Source organism: Jaculus jaculus, chromosome 4 (genome assembly GCF_020740685.1).
Source record: "Jaculus jaculus isolate mJacJac1 chromosome 4, mJacJac1.mat.Y.cur, whole genome shotgun sequence".
Lineage (NCBI taxonomy): Eukaryota > Metazoa > Chordata > Mammalia > Rodentia > Dipodidae > Jaculus > Jaculus jaculus.
This window is the reverse complement of record NC_059105.1, coordinates 57,113,901-57,131,577: the sequence shown is the minus strand read 5'-3', so window position 1 is coordinate 57,131,577 and position 17,677 is coordinate 57,113,901. Positions and strand designations below refer to the sequence as shown.

General features: G+C 37.3%; 1 protein-coding gene across 1 annotated transcript in view; it reads left to right on the top strand.

Moving 5' to 3' along the window:
• Positions 1-10,212: 10,212 nt before the first annotated feature.
• Ppp1r1c (protein phosphatase 1 regulatory inhibitor subunit 1C) overlaps positions 10,213-17,677 on the top strand; it is a 114,752-nt gene continuing 107,287 nt past the window's right edge. Inside the window, exons 1-2 of the mRNA XM_004660282.2 lie at positions 10,213-10,340; positions 11,839-11,899. Coding sequence (XP_004660339.1) covers positions 10,260-10,340; positions 11,839-11,899 — 142 coding nt within the window. The 5' untranslated portion in view covers positions 10,213-10,259. The remainder of the gene's footprint in view (positions 10,341-11,838; positions 11,900-17,677) is intronic.

Genomic DNA, 17,677 nt, shown 5'->3' with positions numbered 1-17,677 from the left:
ACATGTTTTGTTTATGAGATAATTAAAGCACATAAAAATAGAGACATTCAGTTTGCTTTTCTTAATAAAATGAAAGATCTTGCCAAGTTAGACCCTTGGGTCAACAAGGTCATGAGCAGCCCCAGTAACATAGAACTGCCTTTGGTCAACAGACAGTGATTTCCAGAGTGGCAGGCTCCATCACCTCTAACAGTAGCTTTGTTGAATCTCTCCCAGAATTTGAATGTAGGTCTTTTTATGTGTTGGGGGTGAACTGTGGGAATGAACTATAAGAATGAAATTTGGGATGGGAATGGACTATGGGAACAAACTGTGGGAATATTTCTTATGGACCTCACACATAACTTTCCTGAACTTATTGCTGTGAGATGATCAATTCATTTGTAACTTGCCCTAACATTGATCCTACAACTATGTAATCCGCCTGATTAAAGCAATGTGCCTATGTTTCCTATGCCTTGATGTACCTTTGGCCTGAATAGCACAGATGACCAATATTGACAGTGTTTAGAGATGCTGACTCATCTTAAGCTATGCTCTTTGCACAACTTCCTCATGTGAGCAAGCACACATGCATAAGAAGTGCTAACCATATAGTTGAAGAAAATGAGGTCAGTAACAAGGATCCCACAGATCTGTGAAAGACAACAGGTGTGCTTAAAGTAATTATATTTGTGATCATAGTTTATGTGTGTGTGTATGTTATGAATCAGCAAAGTCCAGTAGGTCATATCTTTAAATCCCTTCCCTTAACAAATGTTTATGGATTATCCAAAGTCGAAAGTTCCTTTCCCTTTGTCATATAACATACCAGTTGTTAACATATGACTGGTTTCTGCCTGTTGAATGCATGCTGATGAGTACCTGTTTGCGGGGAAGCTGCAGCTGCAGTAACATCAGAACAGTGGTAACAGCAGATGCAGTGGGTTTATTAATGCCTTAAACGAAGCTTCTCATCAGCTTCCATTTTCCTCAGTCAGCTGCTAGTCTGAGGTTGGGTATACTAAGAGTTAGTTCTATCTCTCAGGCTTTGCAATTGGGAGAAGTTTACCTACTTCTGTATAGGAAAGTTTCAGGAGTTCGTCTTGTATGAATTCATGGCTGTGCCACCCAAATAGGGCAGAAAGTCATGATAATATTCTCAATATATGGCAAAGGCATTGACTAGGGTAGCTTCAGTGACGATGAGGGGAGATCATTGGATAGAATACAGTTCATTCAATAGCACTGAATACTAAGGAAGGAAGAAAAAAAAACAACTTGTGATTTCAGATTTAGAAGCCTGATATGATGGGAGTATTTCAAGATAAAAATTTAACTTTTCTCTAGAAGTAATATGATGATTTTGGCACATAATTTATGGAATGTGCTTAGCCCACTGCATGGTTTTGATAAATATTTTTAAAAACTTGATTGTAACAACTTCTCCCATTCCATATATGCTCTGCAATGACCGTTGCCACTCCTATGGCAAGAAATGGAGGAAATTTCTCTTCCTTTTGAATCACTTTAAAGGAAGTTTTTTTTTTTTTTTTTTTAACATGGCTTCTCTGAATGGAGTTTTTTTTTCAAATTTAAGACATAGTCTCTCATTACACCTAGAGCCCACTGCTCTAGTTTCTTCTTGAATTGCTGTTCTTTACTGTGTTTATGTGTGTGTGTGTGTGTGTGTGTGTGTGTGTGTGGTTATGTTTGGTATGTGTGTGAATGTGCATGATACCATGTTGCAGTCTGAGAACAACCATGGGTGCTTGTCTTCTCCCTCCACCCTGTTTGAGATAAGTTCTATTGTTGTTTTATTCTAGCTACTTAACTTCATGTGTTCTAGTCTAGCTGGCCTGTGTGCTTCTGGATTCTCTTGGCTTCGCCTCCCATTGCTGTAGGCATTTGGAGATCACAGATGCATGTGCCACTTTATGCCTGGCTTTCCTTGGGCTTTGGAGAGTTGAATTCAGACCACTAGGATCACAAGAAAGTAACATTACTTGCTAAACCATTATCTGGGCTTTTCTTTTCTCTCTTTCTTTCTTTGATTTATTTATTTATTTATTTATTTATTTATTTATTTTGAGGTAGGGTTTCAATCTAGCCCAGGCTGAACTGTAATTCACTATGTAGACTCAGTGCAGTCTCAAGCTCATGGTGATTCTCCTACCTCTCTGTCTTCTGAATTCTGGAATTAAAGGCATGTGCCACCATACCCAGCTTAAACTATTTTATTTATATTTATTTATTTGAGAGAGACACATACAGACAAAGAGACAGAGAGAGAGAGAATAGGCACACCAGGGCCCCCAACCACTCTAAACAAATACCAGATGCTTGCACCATCTTGTGCATCTGGCTGATGTAGGTACTGGTAAATCTAAACTGGGTCCTTAGGCGTCATAGGCAAGCACCTTAACCACTAAGCAATCTCTCCAACCCCTTCCCAGGCTTTTAAGTGGATACTTTAAAAAAATTCATTTCATATTTTGGGTTCTAAGTTCTGGTAGCAAATGTAAAATATGCTTACTACCTTAATTCTTTACATAAATTAAAACATAACTAACAAACAAAATATATATAGAGAGAGATAAGGGGACAGAGCACAGGATGGAGCTTCTCCAGTTTTAAGGAACTTTAAGTCTTCTCCTTAGAAGAGATACTCAAAATATAATATAAGCCATTTGTGACATACAAAGTATGAGATATTTTAGTAATACCTCAAGGAGGTATTGTGACCATAACTCAGAGGTAGAGGGTATGGTCAGCATTTATAAAGCCCTGGGTTCAACCCCCCAGCACCATAAAAATAAATAATTGTACCAACAAGGAATGGACTGAATGAACAAGCCCATTAAATATGCAGTCTTGCCTTTTTAGATGTCTTTCAAAGAGAATTTTCAATAGACAAAATATTCCAGGAAAGAAATAAATGCAACAAATAACTTCCTTACAAATATACTCTTTGTAGTTTTGTTCTTCAAAGCATTCATCAAATCAGAGAGAAAGAGACAGAGGTGAGCAAAGAGAAATAATGAGAAAGCAACTGATCTCAGTTTACTACTTCCAAAATTCAGTCTCATAACTTTTCAAAGCAGAGTTTCATGAGTCATGATATATCAGTGACTTATAACCATATATGACATGGCCTGTTGTAATTGTTATCTTCACCAAAATCTTGGTAGACTCTTAAATCATCTCATTTACTTTGTAGCTATCAGCAAAAGCATTTTCTCTTAATATAGTAAGGCACATGTATATTTTAAAATGTTCTTGGGTATTGTTCATTGCAGACCAGATAGATCTGAGCCAGATGTTGCTGCTGACCAGCCCTGATCTTCTCTGGACATTAGTGATATTTCCAATTCATAATTCTCAAAACAACAGCTTCTTTCAGTCCATAGTGACCTCCTACTGACATTTCAGTTCATCCTCCAGTTCACTACTTTGTGCTTAAATATTGTCAATTAGGCCATTAAAATTTCTTGGCACAACTGGAAAATCTGAGATACCCAGATAAATAAGAAAAAGGGCCCATTCTGTGTATGAAGTTGGCATTGTTTAAAGCTCAAATTTATCTTAATTCTAGAAGAATCAAATCTTGGAGCAGACCCCAGATCTTAATGCAGATGGTATAGCAACAGGTTTATTTTTTCAATTGTAATTTGTGACAAGAATAAATCCTGAGTTTCATAATAATGTAACAACAGCTTATTGGGATTTTTCACTGACTTTTTGGTTGTTGAATAAAATGTTTTGTAGAAGTTTCTGCTGAATTAATTTCCACCTGCAGATATATTCTATGGAATCCCATTTTAAATTTATATAATATGGATAAATATTAAGAGATATTCTCAGAGTATAATTTGTATATTATTTTATTTGATATTAATAGTTATAACATTCATATCTTAAAGAAACTGTAGGGCTGAGGAGATGACTCCAAGGATAAAGTGCTTGCTGTGCAAGTGTGAGTACTGAATTCAGATCCTCAGAACCCACAGGAAGCTGGACACTATAGCTCAAATATTTATAATCCCACCTGTGCTATGGCAGCATGGGAAGTAGAGATGGGAATTTCTAGAAACTTGTGGGCCAGCTAACTTGGCCAACCAGTGTTGAATAATGAGAGACTGCCTTAAAGTGAGTGAAAGATGAGGCCAACCCCGAGGTTGTCCTCTGATATCCACATGCACACAGGAGTGCATATACACCCTCAATTACACAAACATGACACATACATGTAAATGTGCACATGAACCACACATAACACTCCCCAGAAAATAAGACCTTGTACATATCAATTACATTTTCTCTCCTTAATGATTTTTCTAATGTAGAAAACATGCATGCCTAGTAAAAATAATACTCACATGTGGGACAACTGGCTGCTTTAAATTTCATATGTTACCCTTAAATATTACCTTGGAAGCCATGATATCTCATAGGAGAATGTTTAAAAGGTAAGGTTCAAGAAAGAAAAGTCAAGAGTCAGATACCTGTATAAGTCACAAATTAATCTAATCAGTCCCCAGAAACAAAAATGTTTATACCAATAGTAATCGCCTAGAATTATTCAAACTGTTTTTAAGAAATGGGATGCAAATTTTAATGCCTATACACATGATTTGAAAGGCACATACCATGTAGATTTCAGTGAAGAAATCATGATGATGAATACTGTATTTACAGTGTACATGCTTTTACTTTTTAAAGAAATGTATTTGATTAGAATATCTCTGTAGATGGTTTTCTTTATCCTCATTGTCAGAGAAACATCTACTTAACTAATTAAAAGAAGCCTTCTTCTTCTGTCTTCATATCTCAACAAATAGTTAATTTTCAGTTGATATAAATGCAAATCACTTTGCCAGTCTTTATTGTCATTATACAAGTTCTCTTCTGTCTTGCTCAATTTGCTTGCTTCCTTATCTGCTATGTATGTTTGCACATTTCACACTCTACCCAGTATACGTCCTCTCAGTTCTAACTGCCATTAAGAAGATGAGTTCTTTTTAAAATGATTGCAACTTTTGGCTTCATGCTATTAAAACCTAGCAGTCTGGCTCCAAGTAGACTCTTAGAAAGAAATATTCCTGAACGTTTGCCTATGTTTCCATGCACAGAGTAGGCTTGGTTGCATCCACAAACTAACTTAAGTAATGGAAAATTAAAAAGTAGCATAATTTGCTGATTAGCATGAGTCACTTCTAGCCAAAGCAAATATCTTTGTAAGAACACAAAACCTGTACTGATTGTGAGCGGGCATTCGCCTGTTTCTCCATCAAATTGGCTTGATGTGATTCTGGTTTAGCCAGTAAGTCAAACTGCTTTTTGATCATATTTACTTCATATCAACTAGTTATCAGGATCACCATGTCATGGCATAGTTTCTGCTTCATGACAATTTGAAATATTACACCCCTTTTTTATAATTTTATAAACACCTTGTTTTAAAACTGTGTGACTAACATATGACTCAACAGACTGTGCAATACATGCACAATCATTTTGGAAGAAAGAACATGTAAACTTCTTCTAGATTGTAATGTTCTGAGTTATTTTCCAAAACAAATAATGAGTCATGGACTGAAAATCATGATAGGAGTAGGTATTTAAGAAAATAATGATAAGGAAGTTAACTTACATTATCATGTGATACTTCACAGAAACATGAAATGAGAACTTTATTTTATAGGCACACATCAGGGTATGCCCTCCTGAGCCTCCATTGAACTTCATTTTGAATGACCTGAGCTCTGTTGTGATGCTGCAGCATTATCCACAGTCACTATTTAGAACAACCTTCCACCTGTCCTCTACAATTCAACAAGACCCTATTGCATAGGCCCTAGTTGAGATGCCCCTTCTAAACTCTTCTCCCAGTTCTCTTTACATTTTACCTTCCAAGAATCCATTAGAAATTCTGGTCAGGATAGGGAAACCTGGTTGAAATCTTCAAGAGAGCCAGTCCTCAGAGAATTAGCCCATCTAGTACTGGAAGGCACTACATGAGCTACCCAGGGGAAACATCTGTCTGAGCAATTCAAAGTCTAAGTAACTCAAAAGCAAATAACATGATGTGATGCTCACACAAGTGCAATAGTGGCACACAGCCATGGTGGGTAACCAACTGCTCTTGGATTGGCTAACACAGATCTGCTCAATGGAAAGGGAACCATATCTGGAACTGGGAAACAAGTCAGAATCATATCCAGATAACGATTCTGCTTTATGTTGTCAAGTTCCGACTAATATTGGGTTATAAGAGGGTCTACATCTTTCAAATTCTCTTCAAATTATAATGGCTATCCCATTTAACTGGTGCAGACTTCACTCTCCACTAGAGAATCTGCTTCTCTTTTTCAGATGGGAGCTGAACCTGAGGAGATAAATGACCCAGCCCACTTCATCCTGGCCACAGCTGAAACCACAGAGGAATTGGGGAAATAAGCAGGAGTGCTGCTTCTTTAATGAATCTGATATTAGCACAAGGGTGAAGGAGATAGACAATGAGGACACTCAACACCTACCAAACTAGAGATCCAGAGGTTCTTAAGTGTCCATCACTGAAGTAGACATTAAATGCCCCCAACATGGCTCAGGAAATTTTGTTGAAGAGGGGGTAGAAAGATTGTTAGAGTGACAAATTAGAACATTTTGCACAGAGACATTTTCTCCCCTTACATAACTGACTGCTGCTCCCATAATGCATGACCCACAATCCCCATGGACTTGACCTTTATCTCCTATGAGGAAGGCCTCTTCAGAAAAGGGGCAGGGGGGAGGAAACAATGGTACTGACATGTGTTGTTTATATACTGAGTATGCCCATATCTAATAAAAATTAACTTTTGAAAAAGAAATTCTGGCCAGAGACCTGGGGAGATAGCTCAGTAGGCCTGCTTACCTCATAGACACAAGGACCTGAGTTTGAGCTTGCTTTGCAAACATGAGGACCTAAATTCAATCCCTAGTACCCATATAAATGTTGTTACCTGCAATCCTAGCACTGGAGAGGTTGTGATAGGTGGATTCCTAGAGCTTGCTGGCAAGTCAATCTATCCTAATGGGTGAGCTCCAGGACAATGAAAGATCCTGGTTCAGTAAGAGCTGGATGGCACATCCAACTATAACACCTGAGGTTGTTCCCTGGCTTCCACACACACATAAAACATGGCCATGCATGTGTATCCATACACATGTACACCTACACACATACCAGCATGCATACCTACATGCAAGGATATTACACACACAACTAAAAACAAAGGGAAAAAAGACCAGTTAATCAAAACAGGTAAGCAGTCTGGCTATGACATTTGTCATTCCATTGATCACCAGCCTTGATTCAGTTGATCTGCTAGCTAGGTGAGTGTACCTTACCGCTGTCTTTACTCCACGTGCATCCCTCTTAAAGCTGTGAGCTTAAACACAATTCTTTCTTTCTTCAAAAAAGAATTATTTATTTACTTGACACACACACACACACACACACACACACACACACACAGACAGAAATAGAAAGATTGAATATGGGTGTTCCAGGGCTTCCTACCACTGCAAACAAATTCCAGATGCACATGAGCATGCACACAAGCATGAACACACATACAAACATATATACACACATGTGCTATTGTGTGAAATTTTCTTTCCCATGGGGAGATGGAAGCACATGTCTAGTAACCCAAATAAGACACAGACAATGGACCATGAGTGATTACAGCAAAACTTGTTTTGGTGAGCCCATGAGTTTAATGGGATTGCTTATATAGCAGGGTAAGGAGTTACTTTCAGGAATGTGGACCCCTCAAAGCAAGAAGAAGCCTCATGGCAGCATGGATGATGACCTCCCCATGAACATGCCATTGCCTGCTGCACTACAATTGAATTACAGACAACTCCAGACTCATGTACCACTCTGCATATGCCTGGCTTTATGTGGGTACTGAGGAATCAAACACAGGCTTCAGACTTTGCAAGCAAGTGCCTTTAACTGTTGAGCATCTGTCTAGATTTTGTCTTTTATCCTCTCTATATGCTACATTGCTCTGAGGCCAGGAGCCCTTGTGCATCATGGCATACAGCTGGCATGTGGGTCACCTGAGATCTTAGGTAGGTGTCAATCTACTTCACATCCTTCCTTCCTTAGAGGAATGCCAAGAGGCCCAATCTCGGGAAAGTCTCCCAAGTTGTTTCAGCTGCTTTTGCTAAGGCTGGCAATAATTGTTCACTGCTTTCAATGTGAAAGGATTTGCCAAAAACCATAAGAAAATAAATAAATTATTTTTTAAAAAAGAATAACTGTCTTTTACAGAGCTGCTATATGCTGACCTTGTAATGAGTTCTCTTAAAGAATTTGCTCATTTAAACATCACAAGAAGATTGCCAAAGGTGATGAACTTAATAAGAAGCAGGGCCAAAATGGGAGCTAGAGGAAGCTGAATGCATATCGTTAATTACTATGCTGAGTGAAGCTCTGAATTCACTCCGCACTAAACTGTCTTCCTTTCATCTTATGTCTTATGATGACATATTCAGAGAAGTAGCACCATTAATGGGACTAATTCATATTTTCTTTCGGGAATTGTAAGCTTCCATAAAATCTTATAAGTTATTTTCCCCTTTGACTGCATAGAAATGAATCTTTCACAAGATTTCTTGCTGGTCAGCACTGTTCTCCACCTAAAAGTGCTTTTCATATCCACAACTGTATTTCCTTTTTCCCTGGTATATATAGAAAATTACTTGAATAATACATATTACTTTCCATACTCCTTCAACAGAACATTGTATACTTAAATCATTGTGACATAACCATAAAAACAGAACTTCAAGAAAGAAAAAAAAAAAAACTATTTGTAGACACTTCCGACAGTAGACAGTGTCAAAATGTATTTAATGAAACTGAAAACACATTTTACAATCTAGCATTCATCAAATTGCACCTTCCAAAGAAGAGAGCTGAGAACTCAGGTTCTTTGTTTCATGAGAACAGCTTCATTTCCAGGTATCCCCCCCCCCCCCCCCCCGCCAAAGGGATGTGTGCTTCAGGAAGATCATGTGCTGATGCTGCATCCTCGTGTTTGAGATCGATTGATGGAGTGATCAGCCCAGTGGTCCACTCATCCCTGACCACAAGACGTGTGACTCCATCCTCTCTCCTGGAGACTCTCCTTACTGGGGTCTGCTCAGGACCTAATCTTTGCACACAGCTACACAGTTAACAGCAAAGCACAGTGTTGGATCCCCCTAAATTGACGCTTATGCGCCCCAGTCATTTCTGTTCTATTCCAAGTGAGAAGACACTACTGGATCCACAGGGAGCTAAAACAGAGGTCACTGACTTGGCAACGACTTCCAGGATGCTTGCTAAATTTAGCCTTTCAATATTTTCCCCTCTACTGAAAACAGTGAATGACAATTATAGACTGTCGGAACTAAGTGGGAGCTTAGAGGTCATCTCCAATTAGTTCATTTTTTTGCTTCAGGTGTGGGGGGTCCCAGTATTACCTGTGATTTGCTTGAGGCCAGGAATAATGATGGTAGAGGTGGATGACCAAGGTCTGCTCAACTCTGTCGAAACTGAACTGCTTACGTCACTGATATTCAGTTTCCTCTGATCAGTCTAACCTGACCAGATCTTGAGACATAAATAGAGCTGATATTATTGTTTGTGGCTTACCATCCATGGTAATTTATCTATTTGGGGGCTAAGTATGAAATAGCTCAGGTGTCTGACTTAGAAGTTGCCTGAAAAAAAAAGATTCATACCCAATCCCTGCCCCTGTCTCTAAAAACTCCCCGCTTTATGTTCATCAATAATGAATGGCCCATCCCTGCAATGCTCTGAGGGAGCTTACATTGCACTTTTGAGCAGCCGGTTAGTAATGCACAGTGGATAGAGCCGTTCTTTCAAATCCCAGGGCAGCCAGTCCTTCAAGGCTAGCATCACATTTTCAATTAGCTGCTGAGTGAATGCTTGGCGTGAGTATTAGTGAGCAGTCAGACAATTAGCTTATTGTTTCTTTCTCTGTTGTGTTGAGAGGATCCAAGCATTGGTGGGGGATCAGGCAAGCCAGGCATCACGGTGAATGTTGAAGAAAGGAGTTTCTCAAAGCCCGGCATCTTTGCTTGCTCAGTCTGGAATTACAGCTATTTATTACACAGCACAGTGTGTGGCTTGGTGGAGTGTGCCCGAGGAAACGCACTAGTTACCACTTGAGTTTAGACCTTTTGTGTTCTTTACAACTCTAATTCTCTTCATTAATATGGAGCCCAACAGCCCCAAAAAGATACAGTTTGCTGTGCCTTTATCCCAGAGTCAGATTGCTCCGGAGGCAGCAGAGCAGGTAAGGGGACTGGGTGGACTTCTGTGCAGGAGGCAGAAGGAGCTTGCATTCTTACGAACCGAAAGGTTCTCTGCTTTTGAATTGGCTTAACTTGTGACTTTTAGGGTGTGTAATTGAGAAATGAGTTTGTTTCTGCATTTCTACTTGGGTTGCACTGGGGAACAATTGGCTAAAAATTTAGTAACACTTGGTTTCATGCAAAATTAGTAGAAATTCTGATCTCTGTGTGTGATTTTTTTCTTATTAAAATAATAATTCAACTGCTTTAAAACATTATCAAAATCAGCAATGTTTTATTTTATTACTTATAAGAAGAGATTATAATAATGAAAATACTAAACCACAGACTAATCCAGGCTTCATGTTTTAGTTTGCTTTTCATTATGTAGCTTAAATAGCAAGTATATGTTATATATGAGCTATGGACTTGTAGGTGTATGTATGACTAAAAGTATTTCAGATATAAAAATGTTTTACCATTTCCTGGTTTCCTTTTCTGTGTCTAATGTTGTTTTCCCTCCATAGCACCATCATACTCAGGTCCATCTGCATGCACCGACGCCATGTCAAAATCGTCTGTGATAAGATCAAATATAGCTTATGATGGGAGTTTAGCAAAGGAATTTGAGGGGCTACCACTCAATTTCATCAATTGTCTAAAAGTTAAATGATACCTAGAACCTCTTCCAAAGATTTGGTTAAAAGTCCTAAAAATAATTATTCAAGCAGCCTCTTACTTTCTATGATGCTTTAACAAGTTGAGGTACATCTACCACGACTCAAGGCAGAGGAATCAAACCATAACCATGTTATCTGTGGAATGGAATATTACCACTATCTTAATACATTTTATGTTTTAGCCTACTGACACATATTATGGACATTTAACTATGAATGTATTAAGTAAAAAAAGACTAACTGAAACAAGATAGTCTAGCCATACTATGCTTCTATAATTCTTAAAAGAAGAAAAATGAAATTTTTTCAGTCAAGTAACTTCTATATTGTTATCATTGTTGATTAGTTGATTTGTTCTAAATACTAAACTAGAAAGTAAAAAGTAAATAAAATTGGTTTAAATCCAAAAACTCATGTTGTTGAATATGACACATGATAGAAATTTGAGGCTTTCAAATTTCTCTTTGCCATGTAGATAAATGTACATACTTTAAAAAGCATCACCAACTTCATGAGCTTCCAAGAGAGTTATGTACCTTTACTATGTATTAATTTGCACTTGCAACATTTGATGATATACAACTTCTTTTTTTTTTTTTGAAATGTAATTTTGTTGTCAAAGGTGATGGTAATATTGGACAGTTACACTATCTGACTTATTAATTTAAAAGATATAATTAGCACTTTCTGTGTGCCTTCCAGAAGTTTGCATGTATATATTAGGCAAAGAAAAGGGTGGGTAGTTTTGCAAGCCATAGAGCAACTGAGGGGCAGTGTCTGATTCTCACATTGACATTAGCTGGACCTTTGTTGTTCACAGATCAGGAAAAGAAGACCCACACCAGCATCACTTGTGATTCTCAATGAACATAATTCCCCAGGTAAAGAGGCATGCTGTCTTTCCTATAGATGGAATAGAATAGGAATATTTGAAGAGCATTAACGAGCAAGCCAAAAAGTTTCAATTCAGGATTTTAATTGTGGATCATAAACAAAACCAGAAATAAGCATTATAAGCATTATATCAAACAACAGTCTGATTTTCTTCTACAATGATACATTGGTAATGACAAGGAGTGAAATGTTAGACAGCATTGGTTGTCACCTATTGAGATGTTTGTATGGAACCTGGTTCAGTGCTTATTTAATAAGGCTGGGGGGTGGTTCAAGGTTCATATTGCAGCCCTGGAGATGGTTAGGTTTTTACAGAGGAGGATTTTATTTATGTTTGGGGGAGGGCAAGAAGCCAGCAATGGCTGCAGCTATGCTGCTGATGTCATCTCTGAATAATGCAACTGATGAGTAACCAGATCAATTTTCAGCAGGGCCCATTTGAGAGCCTTTCTAAAGGGTTGCATCCATTTGTTCAGGTTTTAGTTTCCATTTCCTGTAAAAAGTAAACTGCATTATTACTCAAATAAAAGATTATGATATGTAATGTATAATAGTATTAACTTTTTGATTGGAGTGGTTCTTGTCTTACATTTCAAGTCTTTCTCTAGAAATATAAGCAGGAGAGGAAAGCTCACTAATTTGTAACTTAGCAGAACCTAGTGTTGGATTTGCTTTTCTTTTATGACTATAAAGAAGGGAAGACAAAATGAGTGAATAGTGGAAACATAATAGTCTAATTGTTGGTTGCATTGAGTGATGTTTAAAGAATGCTAGGGTGAAATAGTTCTTGAATGGTTTGGAATCTCCCTAACTAGAGAAACACATGAACAGAAAATAAAATTCTCATAGAATATCCATTATTAAGCCCAAATATAGGAAATGTTGCAGCTATTAGGAAACAAGTTGTTTACGCCTGCTGAAAACAGAGCACTATAATTTTAAGCCTTTATCATTAATGTCATATAATGTTTTTGAAACATTTTCAAATATATCACATTAGTAAATGTTATCAAATGTTAGTTGGATAGTAGGTACAAATCTTATGTATAGACTCGTAATTAACAAATAAAACCAAGTAGAAATGATGAACAATTTGATAGTAATTTTCCATCACTACCTGACTCTTAGAGGCAAAAATGTTGGCTGTGTCCTGGGATTTGCTTTCTACTAGATATAAGTTGTCCTGCTTGATTTGCAGGTGTCCTTCAAACCACTATCAAGCAGCTTTCTGAATTCTGTGGGCACTGCTACTTGCTAAACATAGCAAAGTAATGTAATTGGTCTTTGTGGATGTCATTTGAACCTCCAAGCAGTACTACTGTGCCTCTCTGGCAATATGTGCCAAAAGACTATGTGTATCCAAGAAGTGAAGTGGCTTTTGTGACATTATCCCACTACAGCTAATGGATTCCAAAAATAAATGCAGACAATTCTCAGCCTGAAGCCCATAAAGTTTCAAGCATGACATTAGTCCTGGACATTGCAGTTTCAATTATGATGTGATAGCACAGAATAGACATATTCAATCCTACATATAACAAAACCCAACTTTTGGTAAACTCTTTGTCTAGATCACTCAATTTACTAGACTGGGAATTATATTTCAACATCTCCAGGAAATAGATTTCATGTTGCCCTGGAAACCCTTTTCTTACCTGACTTCTGATTCACTAAATGGCATTTTCCCATCTCTCTAACCGACTTCATCCTTCACTGTTTATCAATGCCATTTTAGATAAATTATCTGGGAGCAGCTCTCATATGGAACTCTGTCATCCTAGTAATATTATCTTTTTGCAACTGCATCCTACTTTCTGAAAGTGGAACAGCTTCAAGGGACTTATCAAGCTTTAGCTGTCTATAGCACTGGTATTAGTGTTTATTTGAACCGGAGATATAGGGCTAGTGATGGATTACTGTAGCAAACAGTGGTGAAGCAAACAGGTTTCTCAGTAAAACTGACCTAAGTCTACAGTTGCCAAGGAGATTATTGTAAGAATGTTTCCCAAACAAGTAAACATGACAAAAAGTTACAGACCAAACCAAACTTGGTCACTAGTCTCTATCATATAATGTTGCTAAGAGCCATCGTCAATCATTATTTTATTATGCAGAGATCAGGGATGACTCATTCTCTCTTCCTCACACATATTGCAGTGAAATGAGTTAGCGTGGACACAAATTCAAAACTGCAAAGAATAGCAACCACTTGAGATCAGGAGACAACCTTTGCAAGGGACACTTAAGATCCATTATAGCAAGAACAAAATATTCACTACTACATTTTTACTGAATGTTCTGGAATTATCAGTTTTTCATGTTACAAACTTCTGACATAAATGTTAAGTGACTTTAAATGCAATAACTGCCTCTGATCCTCAAAATATCTTTAAACAAACAAAAAGTGGCACAGCTTTACATACTAGAAAAACAAAACAATTCTCTTCACTCACAGAAATAGCCCATTAAATAATCAGTGATTCTTAGATTCATATCCCATTAATGCTATTTCAAATTCAAACCTCTATACATCTTTCTTTTCAGTCAATTACCAAAGCAAAAATGTTGAATTTTTCAGGATATAAACATAATTGGCTGGGTTTGGTGGCTTGTGCCTTAATCTTAGCACTCAGAAGGCTGTATCAGAGTGTTGACTTAAGATTGAAGCCAGTTTGTGCTATATAGGAAGTTATAAGTCATCCTTTGTTGCAATGTGACTTTGTGACTTAAAATAAAATAAAATGCAAACCCCTTAATTTGTGTGATGTTATTAACATGTTGAAAAAAATAAAAGACATAGCTTGCTATTAAGAGTTTGCAAAAATAGAATGTTATGAGTATTTTATATATACATGATATATAACAGAATCATTCACATACATTAATTAATGTATACATATAATTCCACAAAGTAATGTGGAGAGTTAGAATAGGGCAATAAATCCAGACTTTTAAGTTCATTTGCTAGTTCATTTGTTTTATTCTAAACAAATAAATAAGCTAGTACCTGATTGGTAGAATTCCCCGGGAAACAGAATATCTCCTCAGTTCTTTTCTGATAAATTCTTCATTACAGAATTTCCCACAGTAGAAGCCTGATGAAACGGGTACATAATTTACTATGGACATATGACTCTCTGATATGGATTAGTAAATCAATATAAATCAAAATAATGGGGAAAGGCTAATAGAAAAGTCTGTGTATTTGTTGAAAAAAAAAGGCAAATTCCTTGCTACCGGGAATAACTCTGAGCAGTCAGAGAACAATAACAAGACACTGGAAGCTTGAGATATTCATTTATGGTGGAATCACCAAAGACAAGTGTTTTCTTGTTCATCTGTCTTCTGGGCATGAGCAACCTTTACAGCAAACTGCTTCTGCTTCTGTGTTTTCAGTTCCTCTCTGATTGGGCTCATCTGTTTATGGTGATTTATCTGAAGTTCTACCTTAGAGCATCATTGTCTCTTCTTGTAACACACATTATTTACTTCATTCTCTTACAACCTGTAGTTGACTGTTATGGTCCTGATATCATTATCTGATTAGCAATAAATCCTGTCTATGCAATAATAAATGGCAAAGTGCCTTCAGTAATATGTTACATTACATTTATAGGCATATTCTACATTGATTGTCTTTAAGTAGATATAAGAAAACTTGGTTACTAGTATGTCATGGTTTGAAATGTCCTCCAAAGGCCCATTATGCTAAAGGCTCAGTCCTCAGCCACTGGCATTACTGGAAAGTGGTATAATCTTTTAGAAGTAACCACCAGTGGGAGGAAGTAAGGTCATCAGCAGGGGAATACACAACTTTCATGAGTGGGGAGATGGCCTCAGTACTCATTCCTCAACATAATGCCTTACTATGTCACAAACCCGGAAGGCCTTGGTAAAACTATGGGGAAAAACATGTCTTTCCTAGTAAGAAGCTGGTTATCTCTGGTATTTTGTCACTTCAACAGAAACCAACTGATATGCAGAATTAAAAATATAGACCTAGAAAAGAACCTTATTAAGTAATTAATCTAGTTGTAAACTAACTCAACTCTCTAGACTAACCCCATTTTATATAGAAAAGAATCCATAATTATGCCTAGTTTTCAATTTAAGGGGTGATCATTACAGTTGTTATAAAATAGTTTCTTACAACAAACTCAAGTATAAAATTCCTACTTTACAATAAGTCTTTACTTATTCTTCAACAAAAGTTTAGTTTTTCATGCACTATCACATCAAACAATTCTTTAGTATTTTATTTTCTGTATTGCACATCCATCCCCAAACATCCTAAGGGCCTCAATGTATGCTGTCTAAATTCTTTTCAATCTTTTTGCCTTTGGAGCCCAGAGGTGAAAAGTCTTACTGTAAAAAGCCAGACTAGACCAGACTTTCTGAATATTAAAGTTTGTGGCATCCATTCTTTCCCACTTACTGTTAAGCAGAGACAGTATGGTTGCAATTTTATTTAATGGGCCTATTAAACTGAGTGAACTGCAAGAGGCCTGGAGCTAAGTGAAGATTTGGGTATGTACCCAGAACTTTAAAAGCTTATTATATATCCAAAATTGGGACCAGAAATATAACATAAGATGATTTGCAGGAATACTTATTGAACTCTCTATCATGGTCAAATTTTGGGGAGATTGGCTTTCTCTCTGATTCTTTTAGCCCCAGATATTCTTAGAAATAGGGACAAAAACAACAGGATGCCATGGAGTACTAAAAGACAGTTAATACAAAACTTATGAGATGCAGGAATCAAGGCTGACACGATCTCCTTTCAAACTTGATAGTAACTGTAGTCACCAGAGAGGCCCTGGGTTCCCAACGCTTGGACATTTTTACTCCACAAAGTGAAAAAGAAGCTGCTGTCCTGTCCCTTCAGTAAGGTGCACATGATTTTGTAAATGGGCATGCATTTTTATGACTTAAACTAATTTAACTAATGAGATTTTTTTTAAGGATATGCATTTAGAATTCTGAGATATGAGAGCCAGAAAATAATTCTAAGACATATACTGTTATTAAAAATGCAAAGGATTGTCTGAAATTTCAGATAGTTTCTTGCAAATCTCTTTATGCGACAGTAATGGATGCCAGGTGTGGTGGCGCACGCCTTTAAGCCCCAGCACTCGGGATGCAGAGGTAGGAGGATCACCATGAGTTCGAGGCCACCCTGAGACTACATAGTGGATTCCAGGTCAGTCCAGGCTAGAGGGAGACCCTACCTCAAAAACAAAACAAAACAAAACAAAACAAACAAACAAACAAAAAAGGTAATGGAAAGCTGGGAAGAGTCAGCAGAGTGAAAGCAGAAATTTATTTTTATTTGCAGTGTTAGGACATTCACATGAATGAAATCTCTTCCCATGGACAGTCTGTTTTCCAGCACGAATAGTTCTATGCTGAAAATGCAAGCCAGAACCTTGGATGGACACATCAGGGATCACATTGAGTATTTCCAGTTTGTCTACAATAAAGGCAAGACATTGTTAGACCAATCTGGGAGGTGTCTGCCACTTTCTCGTACCTTCTATTGGCTGCATTCAGGTACAAGCTCTCCTGGCCCACAGTCTATACAGTTGTTTCATTTAAGTTTCTAGTCTTCTTTGAGAATATATAATACATCCTCACCCACAGTCCCTGCTAGTTGTTCAGTGCTTGTTTTGTCTTATTACTATCAGTTAAGTAGAATTTTTGAAAAAGTTCCAATCTTTGAAGAACATTCAAACATTTTTCTGGTGCTAATTTCTAAAGATTTG